This window comes from Ylistrum balloti, unplaced genomic scaffold (genome assembly GCF_031769215.1).
Source record: "Ylistrum balloti isolate Yb309-2 unplaced genomic scaffold, AGI_CSIRO_Ybal_v1 Utg369764, whole genome shotgun sequence".
Classification (NCBI taxonomy): Eukaryota; Metazoa; Mollusca; class Bivalvia; order Pectinida; family Pectinidae; genus Ylistrum; species Ylistrum balloti.
The window spans coordinates 183109-195849 of NW_026781961.1; the positions used below are offsets into that span (position 1 = coordinate 183109).

At 37.8% G+C, this 12741-nt stretch overlaps 1 protein-coding gene across 1 annotated transcript in view; it reads right to left on the reverse strand.

The window, feature by feature from the left end:
* The window catches only part of LOC132543771 (transcription initiation protein SPT3 homolog), an 81621-nt gene that overhangs the window by 5495 nt on the left and 63385 nt on the right, over positions 1 to 12741 (reverse strand). The window contains exons 4-7 of the mRNA XM_060207292.1: positions 12231 to 12317; positions 10840 to 10939; positions 8989 to 9125; positions 135 to 210 (exon numbers count right to left, since the gene is read on the reverse strand). Of these exons, the coding sequence (XP_060063275.1) occupies positions 135 to 210; positions 8989 to 9125; positions 10840 to 10939; positions 12231 to 12317 (400 nt within the window). The remainder of the gene's footprint in view (positions 1 to 134; positions 211 to 8988; positions 9126 to 10839; positions 10940 to 12230; positions 12318 to 12741) is intronic.

Below are 12741 nucleotides of genomic sequence, written 5' to 3' on the forward strand. Positions count from 1 at the left end.
TTTTCAACATGACAATATCTGTGTAGGACCATGAAGGTAGGGTAATCTGAGTAGTCACTATCTGATAATGGTAATGGGCTAAAAACTATGATTCTTCTGTCACACATGAATTAACCACTAGAAGAAACACTTACTGAAGTTGATTTGTCTCGCCTCACAAAACTCCATGTAATGTTTCTGATCCATACCTCTTGACTGCAATTCTGCTCTCTAAAACAACATCAGCTTATGATTGATCCTATTCTATTTTGTTTTTATCCACAACTAGCAACGTTATCTATAAATGGTCAATCTGCATAACCAACATATCTGTCAAAGGTCCATGTCTACAAGAACATACCAAATGGCTAAGTTTACAAGAAACCTATCTACATGAGGAAAATATTTTCCCCTTCTGGTTTTAAATATTTTTAAGTTTCTGATCTTGATCATTACTTAACTGTTGAATACTTATACACATGCTGGTAAGCTCAATGGTTGAAGTACAAAATGTTTAAACACAAGCTCCAAGCAAAGGAGCTCCCTTGATAAATCAATCTTCTAGTATGTTTAAACACAAGCTCCCAGCTAAGGAGCTCCCTCGATACACCAACGTTCTAGTATGTTTAAACACAAGCTCCCAGCTAAGGAGCTCCCTTGATACATCAACCTTCTAGTATGTTTAAACACAAGCTCCCAACAAAGGAACTCCTTTGATAAATCAATCTTCTAGTATGTTTAAACACAAGCTCCCAGCAAAGGAGCTCCCTTGATACACCAACCTTCTAGTATATTCAAACACAAGCTCCCAGCAAAGGAGTTCCCTTGATACATGAACATTCCAGTATGTTTAAACATAAGCTCCCAGCAAAGGAGCTCCCTTGATACATCAACCTTCTAGTATGTTTAAACACAAGCTCCCAGCAAAGGAGCTCCCTTGATACATCAACCATCTAGTATATTCAAACATATGCTTCCAGCAAAGCAGCTCCCTTGATAAATCAACCTTCTAGTATGTTAAACACAAGCTCCCAGCAAAGGAGCTCCCTTGGTACATCAACCTTCTAGTATGTTTAAACACAAGCTCCCAGCAAAGGAGCTCCCATGATACATCAACCTTCTAGTATGTTTAAACACAAGCTCCAATCAAAGGAGCTCCCTTGATACATGAATATTCTAGTATGTTTAAACATAAGCTCCCAGCAAAGGAGCTCCCTTGATACATAACCCTTCTAATATGTTTAAACACAAGCTTCCAACAAAGGAGCTCCCATGATACATCAACCTTCTATTATGTTTAAACACAAGCTCCCAGCAAAGGAGATCCCATGATACATCAACTTTCTATTATGTTTAAACACAAGCTCCCAGCAAAGGAGATCCCTTGATACATCAACCTTCTAATGTTTAAACACAAGCTCCCAGCAAAGGAAATCTCTTGATACATGAACTTACTAGTGAACTTATTTTGACATCCAATTTGAGCTTCTTTTGATAAAAAATCCTTCCTTCAGTAAGAATCATTTTCATGCTAACCCCCTGAAAAAACTCCTTTTCATACATAAGCTTCTTAGTGGAGCCTACTACTAGAGCTCTTTTTAAAACATAGGTCTCCAAGTAGAGCTCCTTCTTATACCTTAGCCTCCCAGTGGGGCTCTTTCTAATGCACAAACAACCTCTTAGTGGAGCTCCTTATATCTAAGCATTCCAGTGGAGCCCTTTCTAATATATAAACAACCTCCCAGTGGGGCTCCTTTTAATACATAAGCCTCCTGGAAGAGCTTCTTCTAATACATAAGCCTCCTGGAAAAGCTTTTTCTAATACATAAACCTCCTGGAAGAGTGTCTACTAATATGTAAGCCTCCAGGAAGAGCTCCTGATAAATAAGAATAAGCCTCTAAGTGGACTAATTTTGACATATATGTCTCTTTTCAGTGAGGCACATTTTGACATATAAGCCTCCTTGTGAAGCTCACACTCAGCACAAGAATCCTGGTTAAACCTGGAGCCTCTTTAATGTGAATTAAATTTGGTCATTATAACAATCATGGAAAGTCTCTAGTACTGTTTATTTCCAATCTGCACAACTTTAGCTTATATATAGGTACATTTATTTTTTAGGACGCATTTTCATGTGCCTCATCAGGAAATATATTCATCATGTTTGCTGTTCTACAATTTCTGAAGTGAAAGAGTGCAAGAAGTTTTTTGTACCAGCACAATGTCAGGTATCAGCCACATCCTGCTATTGCTGACGGTAGTGTAGCCATATGATTTCTGTGTGGTATTGATTTTTGGTGAAGACAATAGCTGGGAGTGTCTAGATAAACCTACGGTGACAAACTTTCCACATGCTCACCTTTCTTACTTCCAGGCATCTAGTCTCTATATCATATCAGACAATACTTTCATTTCAGATAAAAAATATGAACGTGTTTTCTACCAGCTAGCTGTCATTGTGTATGGTAAATAGCCTAGATATATCAGCAGTGGGTGTCATATTGTACAAATTAAGAAATCATTCCTAGTCAACAAAATCCCCACTTTGCTGCTTCATAGCACACATGCAGTTCCAAGCAGCAAAATGTCTGCAAAATATTTGCTGAATTGCAAATATGGATTTTGAAACAATCATGTCAGTTGTCCTCAACAAGTGGCGGTACAGGCCTTACTAGTCAAGTGACGAACATCAGAAGGGTTAGGCCAGTTTATGGAGAATCCATTCTGAACAAAACATTAATCCACTTGGTCAAGTCCCAGAATATTTCTACAACTCCAGGTGATGACACAATCTTAATCATTTAGGATTACACATCCCAATGATGTTTCAGACCAAATTTGGCTGAAATTTATACAGATGCTAAGGTGAGGTAGCACTTTAAAGCAAAAGGTTAGCTTAGCTCCTCATTTATTTGGGAAATGAATGTTCTAATCCAATGATACTTCTAATGAAATTGGGTTGAAATTCACTTAGGTATTAAGAATGGACAGCATTTTAAATCACAATGAAGGACTAGTACTATGATGAAATATCAGACTGAATTTAGACCTGGGGTTGGTTACGTTCAGTTCCCTGCTGAACTCTATAACATTACCTCTCACTACCCTAATGTGATTCCAGTGTTGAAAAAAGATTGCTGACAATTTTCTATTTATTTAGAGAACATAGAGCAATTTCATTTAAATAACATTATAACACCATTAAAACAAATCTCACCAGGAGCAACATTCCTACAACCTATTAATCTTACAGTCTTGATAGCTGTGTCAACTCACAGACTTGTAAATTTGAAGATTATTTAAATTGTAGCAATTACACCAATCTCCACCGTTACTAACAACAAAATGAAATATTTTATGAACACTAACTTATTGTGATTCCAAAAAATATAAAAAAGCATAGGAAATACTGCAAAGTCATAATGGTAAGTAAGATATACAGAGAATATATACACAGGGAGTATATACACAGGGAATATATACACAGGGAGTATATACACAGGGAATATATACACAGGGAATATAGACAGGACATCATGGTAAGTAAGATACACAGGAAATATATACACAGGGAATATATACACAGGGAATATAGACAGGACATCATGGTAAGTAAGATACACAGGGAATATATACACAGGGAGTATATACACAGGGAATATATACACAGGGAATATTGACAGGACATCATGGTAAGTAAGATACACAGGGAATATTGACAGGACATCATGGTAAGTAAGATACACAGGGAATATATACACAGGGAATATATACACAGGGAGTATATACACAGGGAATATATACACAGGGAATATTGACAGGACATCATGGTAAGTAAGATACACAGGGAATATATACACAGGGAATATTGACAGGACATCATGGTAAGTAAGATACACAGAGAATATTGACAGGACATCATGGTAAGTAAGATACACAGGGAATATTGACAGGACATCATGGTAAGTAAGATACACAGGGAATATTGACAGGACTTCATGGTAAGTAAGATACACAGGGAATATTGACAGGACATCATGGTAAGTAAGATACACAGGGAATATATACACAGGGAATATTGACAGGACATCATGGTAAGATATACACAGGAATATATACACAGAGAATATTGACAGGACATCATGGTAAGTAAGATACACAGAGAATATTGACAGGACATCGTGGTTATACACACAGGGAATATTGACAGGACTTCATGGTTATATACACAGGGAATATTGACAGGACATCATGGTAAGTAAGATATACAGAGAGTATTGACAGGACATCATGGTAAGTAAGATACACAGGGAATATTGACAGGACATCATGGTAAGTAAGATACACAGAGAATATTGACAGGACATCATGGTAAGTAAGATACACAGGGAATATTGACAGGACATCATGGTAAGTAAGATACACAGGGAATATTGACAGGACATCATGGTAAGTAAGATACACAGGCAGGACATCATGGTAAGTATACACAGAATATTGACAGGATACACAGGGAATATTGACAGGTAAGTAAGATACACAGGGAATATTGACAGGACATCATGGTAAGTAAGATACACAGGGAATATTGACAGGACATCATGGTAAGTAAGATACACAGGGAATATTGACAGGACATCATGGTTATATACACAGAGAATATTGACAGGACATCATGGTTATATACACAGAGAATATTGACAGGACATCATGGTAAGTAAGATACACAGAGAATATTGACAGGACATCATGGTAAGTAAGATACACAGGGAATATATACACAGGGAATATTGACAGGACATCATGGTAAGTAAGATACACAGGGAATACACAGGGAATATTGACAGGACATCGTGGTAAGTAATACACAGAGAATATTGACAGGACATCATGGTAAGTAAGATACACAGAGAATATTGACAGGACTTCTTGGTAAGTAAGATACACAGGGAATATTGACAGGACATCATGGTTATATACACAGAGAATATTGACAGGACATCATGGTAAGTAAGATACACAGAGAATATTGACAGGACATCATGGTAAGTAAGATACACAGGGAATATTGACAGGACATCATGGTAAGTATATAGAATATTATACACAAGAATATTGACAGGACATCATGGAATATTATATACACAGGGAATATTGACAGGACATCATGGTAAGTAAGATACACAGAGAATATTGACAGGACATCATGGTAAGTAAGATACACAGAGAATATTGACAGGACATCATGGTAAGTAAGATACACAGGGTGACAGGAAGTAAGATACACAGGGAATATTGACAGGACATCATGGTTATATACACAGAGAATATTGACAGGACATCATGGTAAGTAAGATACACAGAGAATATTGACAGGACATCATGGTTATATACACAGAGAATATTGACAGGACATCATGGTTATATAAACAGAGAATATTGACAGGACATCATGGTAAGTAAGATACACAGAGAATATTGACAGGACATCATGGTTATATACACAGGGAATATTGACAGGACATCATGGTTATATACACAGAGAATATTGACAGGACATCATGGTAAGTAAGATACACAGGGAATATTGACAGGACATCATGGTAAGTAAGATACACAGAGAATATTGACAGGACATCATGGTTATATACACAGAGAATATTGACAGGACATCATGGTAAGTAAGATACACAGAGAATATTGACAGGACATCATGGTTATATACACAGAGAATATTGACAGGACATCATGGTTATATACACAGAGAATATTGACAGGACATCATGGTAAGTAAGATACACAGAGAATATTGACAGGACATCATGGTAAGTAAGATACACAGGGAATATTGACAGGACATCATGGTAAGTAAGATACACAGAGAATATTGACAGGACATCATGGTTATATACACAGAGAATATTGACAGGACATCATGGTAAGTAAGATACACAGAGAATATTGACAGGACATCATGGTAAGTAAGATACACAGAGAATATTGACAGGACATCATGGTAAGTAAGATACACAGGGAATATTGACAGGACATCGTGGTTATATACACAGAGAATATTGACAGGACTTCATGATTATATACACAGGGAATATTGACAGGACATCGTGGTTATATACACAGAGAATATTGACAGGACATCATGGTAAGTAAGATACACAGAGAATATTGACAGGACACAGGGAATATTGACAGGACATCATGGTAAGTAAGATACACAGGGAATATTGACAGGACATCATGGTAAGTAAGATACACAGGGAATATATACACAGGGAATATTGACAGGACATCATGGTAAGTAAGATATACAGAGAGTATTGACAGGACATCATGGTAAGATACACAAGAATATTGACAGGACACAATATGACAGGACATCAGTAAGTAAGATACACAGGAGAATATTGACAGGACATCATGGTAAGTAAGATACACAGAATATTGACAGGACATCATGGTTATATACACAGGGAATATTGACAGGACATCATGGTAATACACAGGAATATTGACAGGACATCATGGTTATATACACAGAGAATATTGACAGGACATCATGGTTATATACACAGAGAATATTGACAGGACATCATGGTTATATACACAGAGAATATTGACAGGACATCATGGTAATTAAGATACACAGGGAATATTGACAGGACATCATTAAGTAAGATACACAGGGAATATTGACAGGACATCGTGGTTATATACACAGAGAATATTGACAGGACATCATGGTAAGTAAGATACACAGAGAATATTGACAGGACATCATGGTTATATACACAGAGAATAATACACAGAGAATATTGACAGGACATCATGGTAAGTAAGATATACAGAGAATATTGACAGGACATCATGGTTATATACACAGAGAATATTGACAGGACATCATGGTAAGTGAGATACACAGAGAATATTGACAGGACATCATGGTTATATACACAGAGAATATTGACAGGACATCATGGTAAGCAAGATACACAGAGAATATTGACAGGACATCATGGTTATATACACAGAGAATATTGACAGGACATCATGGTTACCGTAAATTTTCGCTTATAGTGTGCACTTTTTCATGCTAAAACTGTCGTGTCAAAAAGGGGGTGCACATTATACGCAGGAACATGCCATTCTTGGGGTTATCATTCCCGACTTCTGCGTCTGCCATATTGGATTACCTCCCTTCACTTAGTTATATGTAAAAGTCGTCGGTCATATATGATAGTTTGGAGATAAAAACATCAACAATAAAAAAATAAAATAAAATAAATTTCAAATGTTTTAATGATCAGCCATACAGACTAGCATTACAGTGAATCTATTTTTTTTTTTTTTTTTCGTTTCCCGTCATTCGAATAGTGACGGTCTTACTATCGGTCGGGGCTATATTAGTGTCTGAATTTCTGCCTCATTTTGATGATGTATCTGTGGAATTCAATGAGTCCGGAAGTTTTTGGGTGATTGTCGTTCTGTTCATAAATCGGACAACCCATCCCACCAATGCCCAAAGTTGGTGACCCCATGACCTCTCTTGATCTGCATGGCCCGCACGTGCAGATCTGTTGTACTGGCAGCGATGCCGGCATCTCGGCGATCGCATATGAAGTTGAACAGCTCTCTCTCCATCTCTGGGTGTTTCGCTGTCGCACCTATGTCAGCCCTTCTGGTCAGTGGTTGGGACTTCAGACGGTCCTGTTTTTTTCTTCCGTGCCTTGATATTTCACTCTGGAATGTCGAAGTGGCGACCGGCGGCACGAAACTTAAGTCTCTTGGTGTAGTCAATGGCGTTCGCTGTTTCCCCATGTCGAAGTCGGTGTAAACAATCTATAATTAAGTACCTTCGGATACCACGGTAGGTACAGATATGGGGACAAGGTATGAATGAAACTTTTCAGACAGTTAAAACAACATCGTTTTCTGAGCAATAGTACGCGTTCAGCTGAAGCCGGGTGTCATCAATCTCCTCCTACTCAACGTGTTTGGTACCTGTTAAGAACCGTTAATTATCCAATTAGCCAAGCCTTTCATGCTTGTTAAGTCAGGTACCGGAGTGAATTTGTTTACATAAGGTAATTAAATATGTTAGGGTCATGATGATTATGGTTTCCTAATTATCAATGAATCAAACCACAACTGTTTCATCGCGGTAACCAGTAATGAATTAATCTTTCTGTAGAAAATATTTTTTTTTTAAATCTGACCCCAAAAAAGTACCTGCGCACTATACCCGAGTGCGCACTATACCCGCAAATTTACGGTATATACACAGGCAATATTGACAGGACATCATGGTAAGTAAGATACACACAGAAAATTGACAGGACATCATGGTAAGTAAGATATACAGAGAATATTGACAGGACATCATGGTAAGTAAGATATACAGAGAATATTGACAGGACATCATGGTTATATACACAGAGAATATTGACAGGACATCATGGTAAGTAAGATACACAGAGAGTATTGACAGGACATCATGGTAAGTAAGATACACAGGGAATATTGACAGGACTTCATGGTTATATACACAGAGAATATTGACAGGACATCGTGGTTATATACACAGGGAAAATTGACAGGACATCATGGTTATATACACAGAGAATATTGACAGGACATCATGGTTATATACACAGAGAATATTGACAGGACATCATGGTTATATACACAGAGAATATTGACAGGACATCATGGTAAGTGATAGGACATCATGGTTATATACACAGGGAATATTGACAGGACATCATGGTTATATACACAGAGAATATTGACAGGACTTCTTGGTAAGTAAGATACACAGGGAATACTGATAGGACATCATGGTTATATACACAGGGAATATTGACAGGACATCATGGTTATATACACAGAGAATATTGACAGGACATCATGGTAAGTAAGATACACAGAGAATATTGACAGGACTTCATGGTAAGTAAGATATAAAGTGACTATATTAATAAAAGTTGTCTTACCACTAAGCGATCATGTTTGATGTCATCCACCTTATCATCATCAAACAACGCCACTAGCTCTCCTGATTGATCGATTGATGATAGGAAGTCATAACAAATTTTTCTTCGTTTTTTCATTGGCTGAATGACTTTGTCACCTGATGAAAACAAAGTATAATTATTTCTAAACTTATCTTCATAAATCACCTATACAACTGTACTTAACACCAGATTATCTTCCAGACACACTCTACAAATACCCACTAACCTATACTCCACCAAGATTATGGTCCAGACACACACTACAAATACCCACTAACCTATACTCCACCCAAGTTATGGTCCAGACACACACTACAAATACCCACTAACCTATACTCCACCAAGATTATGGTCCAGACACACTCTACAAATACCCACTAACCTAAACTCCACCCAGATTATCTTCCAGACACACTCTACAAATACCCACTAACCCTATACTCCACCCAGATTATCTTCCAGACACACTCTACAAATACCCACTAACCTATACTCCACCCAGATTATGGTCCAGACACACACTACAAATACCCACTAACCTATACTCCAGCCAGATTATCTTCCAGACACACTCTACAAATACCCACTAACCTATACTCCACCCAGATTATCTTCCAGACACACTCTACAAATACCCACTAACCTATACTCCACCAAGATTATCTTCCAGACACACTCTACAAATACCCACTAACCTATACTCCACCAAGATTATAGTCCAGACACACACTACAAATACCCACTAACCTATACTCCACCAAGATTATAGTCCAGACACACACTACAAATACCCACTAACCTATACTCCATCCAGATTATCTTCCAGACACACTCTACAAATAACCACTAACCTATACTCCACCAAGATTATAGTCCAGACACACACTACAAATACCCACTAACCTATACTCCACCAAGATTATAGTCCAGACACACACTACAAATACCCACTAACCTATACTCCATCCAGATTATCTTCCAGACACACTCTACAAATACCCACTAACCTATACTCCACCCAGATTATCTTCCAGACACACTCTACAAATACCCACTAACCTATACTCCACCCAGATTATGGTCCAGACACACTCTACAAATACCCACTAACCTATACTCCACCAAGATTATAGTCCAGACACACTCTACAATTACCCACTAACCTATACTCCACCCAGATTATGGTCCAGACACACTCTACAAATACCCACTAACCTATACTCCACCAAGATTATGGTCCAGACACACTCTACAAATACCCACTAACCTATACTCCACCAAGATTATGGTCCAGACACACACTACAAATACCCACTAACCTATACTCCATCCAGATTATCTTCCAGACACACTCTACAAATACCCACTAACCTATACTCCACCCAGATTATCTTCCAGACACACTCTACAAATACCCACTAACCTATACTCCACCCAGATTATCTTCCAGACACACTCTACAAATACCCACTAACCTATACTCCACCCAGATTATGGTCCAGACACACACTACAAATACCCACTAACCTATACTCCACCAAGATTATGGTCCAGACACACTCTACAAAAACCCATTAACTTATACTCCACCTAGAGTATGGTCCAGACACACTCTACAAATACCCACTAACCTATACTCCACCCAGATTATGGTCCAGACACACTCTACAAATACCCACTAACCTATACTCCACCCAGATTATGGTCCAGACACACACTACAAATAACCACTAACCTATACTCCACCCAGATTATCGTTCAGGCACACTGTTCACAGTCAGACATTTGTCAAATGTAGATGTCCCCATCTGTTTATACTTGATAACTCACCAGATTCAGTGCCATCCTCCTCCTCCAAACCACCACCCTTTAGTACTGTTGCCTTCATGTCCTTCAGGTCCAGATATCGCAGTAAACGAGCTAGCTTTACCTGTAACATATACTTCATTCTCAACCAATACAGTAATCCTATCAGAAATACCTTAGTTAATATCAGAAATACCCCTAACAATCCTATCAGAAATACCCCCATCATTCCTATCAGAAATACCCCCATCAATATCAGAAATACCCACATCAATATCAGAAATACCCCTAACAATCCTATCAGAAATACCCCCATCATTCCTATCAGAAATACCCCATCAATCCTATCAGAAATACCCCCATCAATCCTATCAGAAATACCCCCATCAATATCAGAAATACCCACATCAATATCAGAAATACCCCCATCAATCCTATCAGAAATACCCCCATGAATTCTATCAGAAATACCCACATCATTCCTATCAGAAATACCCCATCAATCCTATCAGAAATACCCCCATGAATCCTATCAGAAATACCCCCATCAATATCAGAAATACCCACATCAATATCAGATACCCCCACCAATCCTATCAGAAATACCCCCATCAATCCTATCAGAAATACCCCCATCAATCCTATCAGAAATACCCCCATGAATTCTATCAGAAATACCCCCATCAATCCTATCAGAAATACCCCCATGAATTCTATCAGAAATACCCACATCAATATCAGAAATACCCCCATCAATCCTATCAGAAATACCCCCATGAATTCTATCAGAAATACCCCAATTAATCCTATCAGAAATATCACAAAATGTATGTAGCATGTCTCTCTCCTTGTAATAGACCATCAAAATGTATGTAGCTTGTGTCTACCCTTGTAATAGACCATCAAAATGTATGTAGCATGTCTCTCTACTTGTAATAGACCATTAAAATGTATGTAGCTTGTGTCTACCCTTGAAATAGACCACCAAAATGTATGTAACATGTCTCTCTTCTTGTAATAGACCATCAAAATGTATGTAGCTTGTGTCTACCCTTGAAATAGACCACCAAAATGTATGTAGCATGTCTCTCTACTTGTAATAGACCATCAAAATGTATGTAGCTTGTGTCTACCCTTGAAATAGACCACCAAAATGTATGTAGCATGTCTCTCTACTTGTAATAGACCACCAAAATGTATGTAGCATGTCTCTCTACTTGTAATAGACCATTAAAATGTATGTAGCATGTCTCTCTACTTGTAATAGACCATTAAAATGTATGTATCTTGTGTCTACCCTTGAAATAGACCACCAAAATGTATGTAGCATGTCCCTATCCCTAAAACACACCACCAAAATGGCAAGTTATTCATATAAAGCATGTTATTCCATATAGGACCAGTGAGATCTGTACCTTGTCTTTCCTGAGCAGGAACAGAAGATCCTCCATCCCAATAAACCTAGCACTCCTCAAGGTCGCCACATCACACGCCTGATACAGCTACAACAGCAAAGGTCAAGGTCATTAGCACAGGATACTGTATCGGATGTTTACATAGGACTTCTGTATAGCTACCATGTAGGGACCTAAATATTCATGATTTTGGTAACACTGTGATATTCAAGTTTCTCCTCTAGATACATTTGCTGTTTATTGATATTGAATGACACTTAATCTGTTATATGGAACAGGTTGTAAGACATGTTTGATACTTTTGTGAGCCACTCCTTGAGCTTGATGTAAACAGTGACAGAAAATATGAACTGCAAGTGCAAAGATCTGAGTACAGAAACAGAAGAAAAAGATTTTGCAAGCTCCATTTCACACACCAAGTAAGACTCAGAGGAATCAACAGTATTTTGAAAAAATTCTGCCAAAAGGAAATATTGAAATAAGCCTAAAAGTAATAGGTGGAATTTGTTTA